Below are 16,084 nucleotides of genomic sequence, written 5' to 3'. Positions count from 1 at the left end.
ATTAAGAGTTTCTTGCAACAAAATTGCATCAGTTTAAGTGAGTCACTCAAACACTACCCCATTCTCTATAAAAATACCATTTTCAAATGCTTTTAGAAGCAGGTGCTGAAACAGCTTTCCTGAGGTAGAGGGTGAGCGGACCCTGACTGAGCCACAGTGATCCTCTGAAAATATAAAAACCCCTCTGCAAACACAGAACTGTTTCATATTAGAGACCAGAATAATTTTCTTTAGATATCAAAGTCAGACAAGCGTAATTTTCAGAAGTACATTAAATAGTATTTATTGAGTTTGCAATTTCAGGGGCAAAGCAATAATCTCAGTCTCAGCTAATTACACACCGTGGCATGTTGCCCTCATGTTCTTTCATCCATTAGACAAATGAACAATAACATGGAACATTATAATGAGGGGGGTTGAAAAAACAACCCTATACTTTTTGTTTTGACAAAAAAGGAAACAAACTGAAGTCTTGTTCTCATTCACAAATACACTTGCCTTCTTGATTAAACATACTATGTTTTTATGGAAGAACAGACTCATTCTCCTGATGTTTGGGAGAAGGTATGGGGTGGCTGATCTGATATAAAGTAAAACTATGTACAAAACAGAGCTTTTTCCATATGACCACAATAAAAGCTAGATGGCTAATACAGACTTCAGACTGCATAGAATTCCTCACAAGAGGGAAGTATAGTTTCTCCTTAGCAAGTCCTTGTGTCTGGACTGATTCTGTGGGTACATATGGTTAAAAAACCACCAAGGGCCTGCCTATAAAATCTTATAGCAGAGATTGTTTTCATTTTCACCATGGTGACCCTTCTGGATAATTAAAAAAAAAGAAATTATACACAGAGATTTATTCATATTTACAGAATAAATGGCAAGAGAGGGATTTAGATACAGTGACATTTATGTCCAGGCATTAACAAACAAGATCCCTTGCGTAGACTTGGGGATTATTCACAGCTCCTTTAAGAAAGTCCTTTTCTCTGCACATGAGTCCTCTTATTCTGCAAATGAGAGCCACCAGGGTATCTCACTGTAAGAAATAGATGCATGCTCTCCCTTAAACCATGGTCATGACCTTCAGAGAGGCAGGTTGGAACCTCCTTATCTTTTTCTTTAGTGCCTTTGAAGCTTTGATGCGACAAATTCTGGGCACCGGAGGAAGAGGCCTGGAAGAGGCCTGGACAGTCACGGATTGTCTGACTGAACCTTCTGGCCAAATCAGCTCATTTTCATCCCCCTCATCATAGTCAAGAGCAAGGCTGCTGCTGTTACTGCTGCCTTCTGAATCACTTTCACTGGACTCACTGTCCCCAAATCGGTTGGTTGTGAAATCGCTGACCTCCCCTTCGCTGGTCTCTGCGATGGTGGAGTGGAAGAGGGAAGAGCACTCCGCAGAGTACTCGGAGTGGTCTGACTCGCTTTTGGCAGAATCTCCGTGCTGCTGGCCCTTGGGCTGAGCCCTCATGCTGACGGTGCGCAGCACGCCGGCTCTCCTCGCCGGCTGCCTTGGCGCTCCCAGGCCAAAGCTGTGAGACAGCCCTGGCGGGTGGGCCCTGGCAGAGATCTCCACTGTGGACTGCCACTTGCGCTGCTTCTTCCTGTTGGCTGTGTCTGCACAAGCTGCTTCGAGGGAATAGAGTGCATTGGCAGAGGCTTCGTAGAGCTCTGGCCTGGATGGCACAGCGGGGAGCCTGACCTGCACTGGGAACAGACTCGACTCTGAGCATGATCTGCCAGCCATCTCACCAGAATACGAAGGTCTCCGCACGAGGCTCTTCATTCCTTGTGGTCTTTGGAGCTGATGCCACTCAGCAGGCAGTTTGGTGGCCCCGTGAGACCCTCTCACCTTCTCCATGCAGAAGGTTTGCTTCCCAGGCCGAACGGCTTTTTCGCTGTTCCTCCTCTTTATCTTCACCGCCTTTGTTTTGGAGCTGGCAAACTTTACCCGGACTTGATGGGATTCTGCGGGGACAAACTGAGCGTGAACAAACTCGGCTCGTGCCACTCGTTCATGACCCCCAGCGTAAGCCAATTTGGCATTGCCACACCTTTTGATGGGCAGTTTTTTGGGTGGGACAGCTTTAGCATTCCAGGTGTCTGGGCTAGAGTCCTCTTGACACAGCTGTGAGTAGGACAAACTGCGCTCCACGCTGCTCTCTATTGCTTCTGCCAGAGGAGAGCCCCTTGCTGCTGACTTGGCAGGATAACAACTATTCACAGCTGATGGCTCTGTGTCAGGCCGAGTGGATGACTGCTCTTCATTCATACAGCTCATGGTCTCCTGCTGCCTGGCAAATTCCCCCTCTGGCACCTCTCTTGACAGCTTCCCTTCAGCTTTGTTACTCTCCAGAGAACTCGTCTGTTTTTCCAGCTGGCTACCGCTGCTGTTAATTTTCACTCCGCCGGTGCTGGGGGTTATAATGAGTCTCTGGTGCACTGCGGCTGGCTGGCTCTTGGGCGAAAGCCACTCGCTGGCCTCAGCCTGACTGCTCCCTTTGCATCTCGTCAGCTGCAGTAATTTATCAATGTAACCCCCTGGCTTGACCTCGAAGGTTGGCCTAGTCTTAATCAAGCTGGGACCTGTCGTACTAGGCATAGGTTTGCTGGGAGGAGCTTGGAAGTCTGATTCTGGGGATGTTCCCACCAGGGAGAAAAGGGGACTTTGTAAAGCCACTGCATGGAGGGGGCTTGGGTAAGGATACACATCAATGCCATTCTTGGAGACCAAGTCATTCTGGAATTTGGGGTCCATGCTGAGCAAGTGCATGTCTCCATTATGGCACAGAGGCAACATGGATTTGGGATCCATTTCTTTCTGAAATCTAGCGTCCGCTGGAATGAGTCTTTCCAAGTCACCTATATGAATGGGTGAAAATAAACAATCTATTTAAATCACACACAATTACGTCCAACCTGGTTCTTGCTAGAAGTGCCATATCAAGAGAGATGTAATAGCTTTTACTAAAACCAGTAGCATGGATAAAGAAAGCAATTTCAGTCTTCCAAGGTCAATGAATTTCTTTAAAGCTTTTATCACCTAAGCATAACAGAATTTAAAATGCCTTTTAATGCCAATAATAAAACCCTTACCTTTGCAGGAAATTTAAACTGTGCTACTTGGATGAAAGTAAATCTGTGCATATACCAAAGAATTCTAAAATGTCACAGACCAGCAGGAACCCAACCAGACAAAAACAAGGGATTATTTTTATTTCTTAGTAGAAAACCCATAGATGAACTGAAGAATATTTATTTCCACAGAGGAAAAAAATCTAAGATGAACTACTTAGGCAAGTGGGAAGTGTAGTCCCTGAAGATGACATTTGTAGACACCAATTTCTATCTCTTCTATTTTGGAGAACAGTCAACGGTGCTGTAATTTACTCTTGACTGCAGCACCCTCCTGTCAGAAGCATCTCCTGTGCACAGAGAGGAGAGGCTGTGCTCTTGTGTGAAGAAAGGTTGCTCCATCCATAGAACACTTCACTTGTGTGAAGAAAGGTTGCTCCATCCATAGAACACTACGGTGGCTGGGTTACCTCTGGGACCAAGAATACTAGAACCAGTTACCTTGGATTTCTCTGTACTACGATGCAGACTTGAGTGCCAACAAACCCTCAGCTAACCAATTTCCTGGGTGCTTCATGCTATCATGAAACCCAAGCATCACATTCAACCACATAATTCATAAACTCTGTGAATAGTCACATGATGACTATCTATGTCCTGTGACAGGAAGCTTTCGAAAGACCGCAAAATTTTGGGGTGGTCTGCAGTGTCCTACTTATGCACAGACCTGCCACAGCAAAGGTTAGGATGACAACCTAACAACCTAATTTCATAATGAAAATTATATAGGAAATTGTTGGCAGTGTGTAATGCTGTGTTCTTTTGCAAACAAACCAGGCAGGAGTCAAAAGCACGCTGCGCTTGCCGTGTCTCAGCAAGCTTTCTGCTTGCTACTGAATGAAAAGGAAATTGGTCTGTACTTGCAATTTCCTCTAAGGAGAGGAAAAGAGAAAATTCTTTCCCTCTTCAAATGATGATTTTCTGAAGTAAAATCCTGCTTCACTTCCTGCAATGTGGTCAATTTTGTAAGAATTGTTTCTTCAAGACTATACCCGCTACTACCCCACTACTTTTGTTTCTCACTCTGAAGGTAGTAAGAGGCTGTTGCCAGGAAGAAAGGCTGAAGGAGGCCTGCAGTCTCTCTCCCACATCCCTGATCTGTATCAGCTATCTCTTTTTGTCCTATATTAAAAAACACCTTTTTTTAGGTTTCAAAAACATGTTTCAAGGCAGGAAACAGAGTCTCAGCAACGTGTTTCAAGGCAGGAAAGCTTCTGAGAGAACAAAATGTCTGCAATCTGGACATGGAAGCCATGGTTCATTAACCTCAGCTTCATCGCCAGCCTTTGACAAGCCTTTTATGCTATAATTACTGCCATCCCTTCAGGTGTGTCTACACATCTAAGTATAGAATAGGTGGTCTTAGTTTCTGCCCCAAGCAAGCCAGAGGTGAGTGAGGTCAAGTAGCTGTGGGAATGACTCCAGAGCAGCACAGTACTTGAAATGATGTTCCCCATAGCTTCCCTGTTTCTATAATGGAACTGCTACACATCTCACTGGATCACTCTAGGAATTGTATTAACAGTAGATTGCTTTGAGGCCATGGAAGAGCCCACGATAAGAAGTCACTTTACAGATGGTAAACACAATATTTGGAATATTAATAGACTTGTCCATGTTGTTGAAGGTATGATGCAAATTCATGGCTGATCCACTTTTAGGCTCATGACTGCTTTCTAGATAGTCAATTAACTTTTGGCATTTGTTGTCCCTAATGGTACATAATAAATTATGAAAAAGAGTCATTGTGTGAGTCAACATTAATTTGTTTAAATAGGGAATTTTGAGTTTACTTTAAATCTTTCATACATCCCTGCACCTTCACAAGGTATTTCAAATACATTTCACATGCAGGTCATTAAAAAAAAGTATCTCAATACTCTTTACCATTTTATCTCATACACTGGAGTATTTTTCCATTTCTAAATGTGTTAAGTCCTCATATTTGTTACCACTTCATCCACAAGTTTTTTATTGATTCATTCTAATATTTGTTACTCTTTAAAAGTATCTGGAGTATGGAGACAAGGGGAAGTTGGACAATGAATGGTTTGTCTCTGTGGTTTTGATCCACTCTCACTTTGTGTATTGAAAATGAGAACTATATATTGATTACGCATGGCTAATCAAGGTCCTAAGAGCAATAACCAGGAATCTGCCCTTCTCCTGAATTAAGTAACCCGTTCTGCTATCAATTACCTGTGGAAACTGGCCTTGGTCTGGATCTGGCAGGAGTCCCAGGAACATCTCTGCTAGCTGCAATCCGACATCCATCGCTGACATAGGCTCCCTGCTGCTGGAAGCTGGTGGTGTGCACAGTAGTTTCATCGGCAGACTTGGGTCGGTAATCAAACACGCTGAGCCTCGCTTTAGGGTGCTGAGAGCTGGGTAAGAGACTGGTGTGGGAAGAGGAGATGGACTCACTGTACACAGAGGTGCAAGAATTGGAGAGCGAGCAAGAACCACCGTCACTCAGGTCATAGAATCCTGCAGAATAAAAATAAATAGGATATTTTATATTTACAGCAATTAAACATGCTCTGTAGAAGAAAAGTGCAGAGAATAAAATAAATCTTCATTTTCTATGTGCCACAAGCCTAAATTTATGATCATTTATTAAGGTAACATCAGCAGAGGTAATCTCTAATTCAACCAACATTTATTGAGTTTCTGCATATTTACTTAGGCTCTGAGCCAGCTTGGCACACATATGCCTTCTTAGTTCTGAGGGTGGGATGGGATGAAGTGCTGCACCATCATGCCCATTTCTTCACTGGAGAATGTCTTTGGGGATTATGATGCAATTGGTGTAAGACAGGGACGTCTGACATCGTTGTAACTTGTACTAAGTGTGTACAAGCACAGGTTGGATAGAGCAAAATTAGCCTGTGATCAGAGCTTCCAAGTCTGTGAGAGCTGGAATGTCTAAGGGCAGAGAATGGAGACTATCTTCTCTCTCCAGGTATTGAGATAATGTCCAGTAATTGTGGAAGCATTAAAAAAGGCTCTGTATATATTCAAGGTAGGAAATTTTAACATTCCTCTCTCTAACAGATAAGGAATATTTTCTTTTGAACTGTGTGCATGTGCTTAAGCACACAACTCCTGAACTCAAACACACAACAGAAACTTGCACATTTTATATGCACTCTAAGTACCAGGCTGCAAATCCATATGCTGTATTCAAAAAAATAAAAAAAAAATAAATCTCCTTGTCTCACTGAAGACTTGAGGCTTTGCAAAAATTCTGTTTAAAAGAACTATTTTCATTGTCTCTGACTAGATAACAGAAACCGGTTTTAACAGACATCTTGGCTATAAAAGTCTGCAGTACAGCTCTCTCTGTGAATCAGACCAGAAACCCGATACCCAGTTATCTTTCTGTCCATGAGAGCTTCACTCTATTTGGGCAGTTTTTCTCAGTGTCTTTTAACAGTGCTGTTTTTCTTCTACATAAATTCATCTGACAGAAGCACTGCAATAGTGATTTTCAAAGCCCTAGTGAGGTTCAGAACCGTGGATTCAACCAGAGTGTTGATGTTGGTCTCCACCTTGTTTAAGTAGTCTAGCCATTTTACCAATCATCATTCTACACTGTACAAGGTAATTAATAAGAAAATCTGTCTCCTTCTCCTTCCATGTGAGGCTACAAGGTTCACTAAAAAAAAAAAAAAATTAAAAATCCAGAAAGAATACTGCTTGAGTGAGCATCTTCCAACTAAATCAACTTTGCAGGAAAATTCCTAGCAGTTCACAGTGTGAGCTCACTCTGTGCCAGATAACTATTATCCACCTCAGCCTTTTCTGACAAAATAATACAGAGAGAGTTTTGCTTAGCAGCTGACACTCTTCAGTTCTCCTAGCACCATACTGCTGGGAGTAAATAGCCAAGTGCACATTACCTGAGCTGGGCCGGCTGTCACTGTCCAAGTATTCACTGGAGGTCTTACTGACGTCCAATTTCAGCTCACTTATTCGCTGGTCGAGCTGATCCAGGTGGCTTTTCAAGCCGACATCCTGTCTCCTCAAACGAGACTAAATCAAGGGAAGAAGGAGGAAATGAAGAGTAATCACAGTTAGAATCTCAGCAGCAATGCATGAGTTCAGGCCACCTGTGCCAGCAAGATTCTATTCTCATGAAGTGTTTTCCTCAGCTAGGGACTATTGGCACTCTGTAACAAGACTGACCTAACAAACAAGGATAAAACATTTAGTTTATTAGTATGTATTGTCTTCTGCCCAGCTAAACATGTTCTCAAAACTCACTCTGAAGGTACTTACTTTAACTTTTGGCTTTTTTGTTACACCCATAGCAGGAACTGTGTCTCTAAATAGGACAGAAGTCTTTTAATTAATTAACATATTCTTATTGCACTGCACTTTGCCATACACTGCCTCTGAGCACAGGAGGAGATAAATCTTATGGATTGTCTGCATGAACTCTTAAGATGTGCTGGATTAAAGGAAACCACTGTGGCTGAGGTATCTTATTTCCCTACCAAGTACAGGCAGCATGCCCACTCCAGTAAAACCCTTGGCTTTGATGACATGTCTTTAAAGTTGAAAGGATACACTGCCAGAATTGTGACATCTATTTTACTGCAAGTTTTCCTAGCTTGTCTTGTGGCCAGTTAGCTCCACGCAATTCCTGGAAGGAAAAGGTGGCACTTGAATATGGTGGGGAAATTACTGTATTTAAAATAAATGGTGTCTCAAGCTTGTGAATAATCTTCAGAAGCCAGCAACTAGATCTGCTGCCTGCTGCATTCACTGACCAGGCTGATCTGAGGTAACAGCTCCCACAGTTGCTCCCCCAGTACTTATGCCGTCAGCTTGGCAAGGCAGATGGCCAGGCGTGAGGTACCAGCCAAAGAGCCACAGTTGGTTTCTGTCACAAACTTCTCACATGACACCTGGCAAATTATCTAAAGCCCAGTCACTATTTGGGCAGCTTCTAGTTATATCACACCTCACCAACCATCCTACAGTACTTTACAGAAAGGTGGTCTCTTGAAGTTGGCTGTAAAGTTGTGCTCAAAGCCCTCAAGAGGATGGGTTTCCACTCAGTAATGGTAAGAAAAACATTATTAAGATTCTTCTTTATGCGTACATTTCTTACTTAAAAACACATGTGGCAGTTCTAGCAGCATTTCCAACCTGAAATATATAGAAATAAAAACTCTAGGTCCCCTGAACCAATTAAAGGATCTTAAAAATTAAATGACATGCAGAAAATCAAGATCAGCATGTGCACATTTTTGCCTCCTTCCTTTTGTACAAATTATTCAGCTTTTAACATTTGCATAGGTTTGTCCATGGCTATAAATACTAAAAGAAAAAAAAGGTAAAATCCTGAGGTAATCAGTAAATTATTGGAAATTGTAAGAGAAAAAAATATAGATGCCCTGAGTTTCACAAGAAAAGTCTTGGGGCTGGTGATGCTGCTGAGAAGAAAAAAAAAAAAATAATATTTTTAGCTTGTTAAAGAGGACTGGAGGAATATATAAGACACAAGAAATAAAGCCCCTTTTTCTCAGAGTCACACATCTAGAAAGGCTTAAACTCAAGAGGCTCATTACTGCTTCCTAGAAAAATCCATAGCGATTTTCCCTCTTCCCATTTCACATAAACAAAAAAGAAGGGAAGAAATGGATCATAAAGGAGATTTTCTATTCCATCTAAATGATGAATGTATGACCTCCTCAGTACTTCTTTATTTCATACTAAAAAAGCAAAACCATGCCATGCCTTCTTCAATCCCACCTACTCAGGAAATCACGAAGTTTTGTTTCCATGGCTGGAATTAATTGCTTAATGATTAATGTTTTGCCAGCCAATCCCTCAGTCTGTGGTTTCTGATTAATGACAGAGAGGCCACAAGGCTCTCAGGTATTCAAACATTATTTATTATACCTCCAGGTTCTGTCTGCGTTTTCACAGCATTTTAACCAACACACATGATTTACATCATCGTTTTTAACCCTTTTATGGTGCCTCACACCATTGGGTTTTCATGTTTCCAGCCGCTGACCCAGCTTTGATCTTCCAGTTAACTGCTTCTGCACTCTGAGAGGCATTCCTCAAACCATTTGGATAAGAATGACTTTTCCGGTGTGTTTGTTTCAAGCTGTTATTGCTCCAACACCCAGGCTAGGCAGCACTCAAAACTTTAAACCCTAAACACACTCTTTCTCTATTCACAACGTGAATTTTACACCTGACAAAACCTCACAGGTAAAACCATCTGTTTGCTTTGGGCAACGCAGCTGTGAAGACTTCTGGACACTGCACAGCATGGGACCAAACTCTCCCAGTCAACATGTACTATCAGTGGACTGCAGTTCTGGGGAGGCAAATCATCATACCACCCATTTTTCAGAAGGAAGAACACTCTCTGAAAAGCAGGTTCCTTTACACCAACACAGGTGGGCACCCCCAATCAAGGTATCAAAACCTCAAAAGGTCATACTTAACTATTCTTCTCAGCTATTGATCTCTTCAGTCAAAGGGGGGCTGTTGACACTTCTTGGTTGTAGATTAGCATCCTGTAATTCTATTAATCTGACTTCATTCTGGAATGCACAAAACGTAGCATTGTTTTCTAGTTTTGCCCATATAAAAATTAGTCACCTATGAGTCTTTTTGTAACTGATGGTGCAAAGCAACCAGTTTCAGAGGGGAATTACTATCATCTACCCCAGACATCTGTAACAGAGCAAGGGAAATTCTTTCCAGAAGGACCTCTTTCTCTCAGCTGACAATTTTTTTTTTACTTAAAAAAAAGCCCGTTGTTTAAAAGATGTTTTCTTCTATTTAAAATCATCTTAAGGGGAAAAAAAAACTGGGTAAAATGCAGGGTACCAAATGTTTGGTTTTTTCTCCTAAGTATAATGTGTACCTTCTCACATTTCTGTAACATCAAAAACCACCTGAAAGCTTGCAAAACAAAATCATCAGATTCAAATCAAATCAAATCAGATTTATAAATATGTCCTCTGAGGAAAGAGCTGAGAAAATACTGGATGTTGCAGCCTTCGATATCCACCTACACTGACAGCAATCATAGATTTCTTTCTTTACATTAGCCTGAATTTGCATCTCTTCTTTTTCCTCTTTGTCACCATGATACAGATTGGCTAAGAGAAGTTTAGCACCTTCAGGATCTCTGATAGTGGGTGGCATCACTTAGCTCTGCTCCTCTTCTGCTACAGAATTGACCCTGCCTGAACTGTAGTAATTTGCAGTTGCCAGAGAAGACATCAGCCACCAAAAGGAGCCTTTGGTTAGGGCAAAAAAGGGCATGACTGTCAGGAGTAGCAGACTCCACAGCAGAGTGCTAGAAGGCCAGCTGATCACTGTCTCTGGTAAATGTTGATGGGGAAGAGACTGAGATTCTGGAATGGCATCCACACATGGTGCCTAAGGCATCTGATGGCTCTGCTCTGTTATTCTCATTAGTCAGACTTGAGTCCTTAAGGTTTCTGCCTCTGCTCTCCTGTTTTGTACCCAATCATATTATAGAAGAAGCCTGGCTTGACTTTTTATCTGCCTTATTGCCACTGCTAAGATCCCTTGAGCCACTTTCAGCTGACACAGCTTTCTCATTTCACGTTGTGAGGACCAAACTTTTTACGAATTAAACTGTGACCACGCTAAAGCTCAGGGCTACAGTCCTCTTTGAAAGGTACACTGCAAGACAAAGTTACATTTACACTGTTAATGAGTTTCTCAATCTGAAATCTTATAGAGCAGCAATCTCATACTGCATCATTCATGGGCCAACAACTGTTGCTGAAGACGTATCACCCCTTGAGCAATGCTGTGCTTTGCTTTTTTTGTTGTTTTCAGTTTTAACTTCATTTCCTGCAATCATGGACTGAACCTTCATGGGTTTTAAGTGTAATACCCTGCTCATGAGTCACTGGGCAAGTTTTCAGCCTGTGGTCACTGAGATCCTAGATCTGTGAGCTACTTCTAAAAGGACTGTGAAAAGCCTGTTTTCAACTGGGTTAACTTTGCTACTAAGGAGATTTGAGGTATGCACCTCTACTCAGAGATACATTTGCAATTTGCAAGGGGAAAAGAAAACAATAAAGGTACCTGGAGGCCTTAACAGTAGAGTTTGAAAAGCCTCCAGCAGCTGTGGGTCAATACGAAGACCTTTGGATTACTACTTTAGGCACTCACACACCTGTATTTTTGCTGAAGAACCCTGGATTTATGTAGTTCTGAGTCATTCTTCTCAAGCTGTATGAACACTTCCCTCCCAAGAGACATGTTTCCTATAATTGCACTGGCACCTACTGGCGAAATCCATCCCTCTCTGGAGGTGTGCAGAGTTATTCTTGAGTCCACTCAACTCCTGCATTTCTAAAGGGCAGCAATTAAAGGGCTTTTTTCCCTTCCATTTTAATGGCTAGTTTCTCCCACGCTCTTGGAAAGCCTTGTAAGGTGCAAGTAAGTCCTGACAAATTAATTTTCTATTTTAATATTTTATTTGAAAAATATAAGACAAATGAGTAATTACAGCACAACAGCTGACATGAAAAAAGTATGCTCACGATGATCTGAGCTCATTGTGTGATTCTGTTATCCCACTGGCCTCAAACAGGAAATAAATGCCTTCACTTTTTTTTTTTAAATAATTAAACAAAGAAGAAACGTATAGTCATTACTTAAGATTATCAATGACTGGTAATCAAGTGGCTGGCTGTCCACGTGTCTTGTATTTTCTTGATTTAATCAAGATATGCCTGCTGCTGTGTTTTCAGACAGCGGTGGCTAGCTTTCCCTGAAGGTTCAAGCCCATTTTATCCTCCCGAGATGCTGCCTGAGAAAGCTGCCTCAGGGAGCGAATAACCGTGCTGCTTTCACACCTGATGGATAACTGATGGCCAAGACTTGCACCAGAACAGCCTGAATTAAGTCTGAGTTCACTGAAGCGTGTAATTGCCTATACTAGAGATTAAAGCCCTTTACCCTTTGATTATTGTCTCACCTATGAAACTCGTTTCAGCTACAATTCAGAATTGTTTTTTAGTTTAAAAAAAAACCCAAAAAAACCCCAGTGTAAGTAGCCGGTGTAGCACTTCAAATACAAGCTCTGGCATTCAGTTATTCTCCCCTTTTGATCAAGCAATCCGTGGAAAGAACAAAGTACTCCCGTCCCACGAAGCGTTTCCTGGCAGAGCGGCTCCCGCGGGCACGCACGGCTGCGCGCTCCCAGGCGGAGGCGCAGAGGTGTGCGCGCACACACCCACCCAAAGCCCGGAGCGCTTATGCAGGTGTCTCTCACCCCGCGCGTCTCTTGATCTCCTATGCAAACGGCTGCTGCCATCGGGAGCCGAGCGCTGTATTAGCCAAGTTAATCATCGCCTACTCCCCGGCTCCGATGAATGAGCGGTGCCGGGTTAACAACTTCTCGCCCTCGCTGGCGCGGCGCCCGCCCCCAGCGCTGCCCGCTCGGGGCCGCCCGGGTGAGCCCCGCCTGGGCCGCGGCAGCGCCCGCCCGTGACAGCGGCGGTGCCGGGGCTCGCCCCGACCGCCCCCGGCCCGGCCGCTCGCCCCTGCCCGCCGGGGGACGGCGGCTCCCGAAGCGGAGCCGGGTCTCTGACAGCCCAACTCGGCACGGCGGCTGCGCCCCCGGAGCCGGGCAGCGCGGCGTGCCGTCCCTTACCAGCTGCTCCTTCAGGGCGGAGAGGGTGGCCTCCAGACGGTGCTCCTTGCTGTGGGTGGACAGGGGCTGCTGCTCTCCGCCCGCCGCCGGCCGCTGCGGCATGGCCAGGGCGGCCCGCACCAGCTCCCGCTGCTTCTCCCGAAGCACCTGGAGCTCCTGGAGGCCGGCGAGGGCCGCCCGCAGCCTCTCGCCCACCCGGCCGCGATCCCAGCCGCCCGGCCGCGGGGCGCCCAGCAGCATCGTCAGCGCTGGGCCGAGACACCGGCCATGGCAGGGGGGCGGCGGGGAGGACGCGGGGCTGCTCCCGCCCCGGGCCGTGCCTGCGCTGAGGCCCCCTGGCCCCGCTCCGCCGCTGGCACCGGAGCGAGTGAAGCGGAGTCGCAGCGGCTCCTGCGCTTTTGGAGGAGAGGTGGGGACGGGGGAGGGAGGGAGGGAGGGCGGGAGCGAAGGGAAGAGGCTGCGGCTCCAGGCAGCGCCGGGGCCACCTCTCGGGTGGATACGCGGGGAGAGCAGCCAGTGCTCAGCGCTCCCTCCGCCCCGCGCGGGGGCGGCTCCCGCCTGCCCCATCCCCATCCCTGCCTCTGCCCGGGGGGCTGCCCTCGCCTCGTCCTCCGCCCCAGCAGCCAAGAGGGATGGGGTGCCCGCCCTCTCCCGGCAGAGACAGGGGCCGGCGAGCCGGCACAGCGCGCCGGGGCGAGAGCGCCTGTTCCAGCCGGGAGCGAGCGCCGGGGATGCTGCGGGGACCGGAGCCGAGCCGGTCGTCCCGCTGCTGCAGCGCGCCAATTAAAGTGATGCCGGGATACGGTGCTAAGAGCGCTCGCGGGTATAACAACGCTTGCCTCGCAAGAACGTGGAGCTTGTGACTCTATCCCTCCTCCTCCTGGCTGGTGGTGCCTCCTGCCAGGCAGAGGCACAGCACTGGCGCTCCCCATCTTGCTCTCCAGAAACCGACCTAACTGGGATCTCGCGGCACAAGTTCGCTGTTTTGTACTGATTTGTTGATTCTCACTTTGGAAGCAGGGCAGAGTCCTGTCTTGTGAAGTCAAGTGTAGTTCATACCTCCCCTCCTTCCCACCACCCCCCCCCCCCCCCAAAAAGTCATTTGAAGGGCCGAGGATGTGCTTTGAATGGAACATGAAAATGCAGTTGGCCATGGAAATTCAAGACTGTGGTGCCATTCCTAGCAAGAAATGCCAGCATTTAGAGCTCCCGAAACAGGCAGCTGCAGCTTCTTCGGAGGTAGCTGGTTAGCAGGCAGCAAAGCCAGAGTGCACAATCTGTAGTGATGCAGCAGGGGACAAGAAGCCCTGATAGCAAGAGTTTGATGAGCACAGTAGAGACTATGCTACAGGAGACATATTTTTCTGCTGCCTACACAGAAATAGGAAGCATCTACATTTCTGAAGATCACTGTGTACCACACTCTAGACTCATGTAATGTCAGGAAAAATGTATTATTCTTTTGTATATGAAGCAGAGATCACATGCAAAGCCCATCTGTCTGTGGTTATCCTGTGTTCAGTCTGTGGCATATCTTTAAAAGTTATCACACTCTAATTTGAATGCTACTTGTCTTTGTGCTGGGATAGGAGTTGGGTGAGCCGGAACCAGTTGCTCTGTCCTCTGTTCATCAAGTAGTCTCTCTCAATGCCATGTGTGGGTGCCTGTGTCCACCACTGAGATTACAGACAGTTTATCTTTTCCTGTACCAGTCTCTAGCTTTAGGAGTGTTAGGAGTACTAGAGCAATGCCAAATCCACCCCCTGCTGGGGCCAGAGGGGCAAATTATTCATGTGTTTGTTCACAGTCCTGTGCAACACATTTGATGGTCTCAGTAAGACCCAAGCCTTGCTTTCATCGTGCCACTTTCAACAGTTTTCCTGTAGCTTGAAGACTTGAGAACAATATTTACTTTGCAAATTTGAGCTGTGTCAGAAGGGGTCTGGAGAGGTCCTATTCTGACAAATTATGTAGGAATATTCACAAATGTCTCCAGCTGCAGATGGAAAAAGAATGACTGGTGGTCATCCAGTGCTTAGTTAAAGTGTGTATGTGGTCTGACTTGTATGACATCACCTTAGTCATATTTTTTGTTGTTGTTGTTTTGGTTTGGTTTTTTTTCTCTTTAATGAATACTTTTGCTATTTTTCCTTACCCATTCATCTCACGTGGCTCCCCTGTGCACAAAAATGCCTCAGTGCCATGATGACTGAACTATTCATCTACAAGGTGGAAAGAAAAACTGAGTTCAGTGCTGAGATGCTCTTGAAGGTTCTGACAAAAGAGATCACCTCTCAGATGGAGGGGAGCGAAGAACCAAACAACCATCACTGTGAGGCATGTGGCAAGAATCCTGCAAAATGCCATTGCAGGTATGAGGAGTGAAGCATTTGTAAATCACTTGGCTTGGCACTTGTTAAAACAGACATACAGCGTGGTTCCTTATTTTATTCAAACCGTGTTCTAACATGACCAAAACCGAGTCACCAACACAACTACCATTTAGTATATACTTGCTAGGAGAATTAGATATTATAAGGTCATACTTTTTTTTTTTTTTTTTTTTCCCCTTTCTTTCCCTTGCAAGGAACTGTTATCCCTGGTCCTTTGTTCTTCCTCTTCTTTCATCTTTTTATCTTTTCATACATTAAATCCCAAATGGGCTATATCACAGCAGTATCTTTATTTTAATCAGCTTCCTTATTATCCCCTCTGTTATGCTGATTACTTTCTTCCATAGAACCCTTATGATTTCACTTAATCTTTTCAGAATACTCTACAAATACCTTGTGTTATCAGATTTCTGGGGGAAAGAATAAAAGGTGTGAATCGCCCCCAGATTTAAAACCCTGTGATTATGTGGGGAAAGGGTTGTGGCAAAAGTGAAAGTTTCATAGTAGGGACTTAGAAAATTTCTGCTATTCTTAATTACTTACGGAGAAGAATGTTCAATATTGATATTCTGTAAAGTTTCACTAGACTTTAATAATTACTTGAAAAAAAATAGCAGTCTGTAGGTAACACCTTATTTTGCTGCCTAGCTTTAGCACACTGAATCCAAATATATACTTTTATATATTTATAATATATAAATTTTACTTATACTTTTCAGGAACCAAAAGGTTTGACTTTTCATTTACATTAATTCCATTAGTTTCAGGAACATTTCTCTTGATTGATGTAAGACTTGGCATAAAATTTCTATTTTCCACCCACAGATCCTGAGGTAGAGATATTTAGTGGAAAAAGCTGTAGTGAAGGAATGAT

At 44.6% G+C, this 16,084-nt stretch overlaps 1 protein-coding gene across 1 annotated transcript; it reads right to left on the bottom strand.

Annotated features, from left to right (window-relative positions):
• Window positions 1–257: 257 nt before the first annotated feature.
• On the bottom strand, window positions 258–14,261 carry DACT2 (dishevelled binding antagonist of beta catenin 2). Its single transcript, XM_086877881.1, has 4 exons — window positions 12,818–14,261; window positions 7,044–7,176; window positions 5,341–5,628; window positions 258–2,868 (listed from the first exon to the last, which is right to left on the bottom strand). Exons 1-4 carry the CDS (start codon window positions 13,388–13,390, stop codon window positions 1,070–1,072), a joined length of 2,793 nt encoding a protein of 930 aa, XP_086734007.1. The 5' UTR covers window positions 13,391–14,261; the 3' UTR covers window positions 258–1,069.
• Between the last annotated feature and the right edge of the window lie 1,823 nt (window positions 14,262–16,084).

This window comes from Cyanistes caeruleus, chromosome 2, assembly GCF_971803275.1.
Source record: "Cyanistes caeruleus chromosome 2, bCyaCae1.hap1.1, whole genome shotgun sequence".
In the NCBI taxonomy this organism is placed as follows: domain Eukaryota; kingdom Metazoa; phylum Chordata; class Aves; order Passeriformes; family Paridae; genus Cyanistes; species Cyanistes caeruleus.
This window is presented reverse-complemented; position numbering and strand designations above follow the sequence as displayed.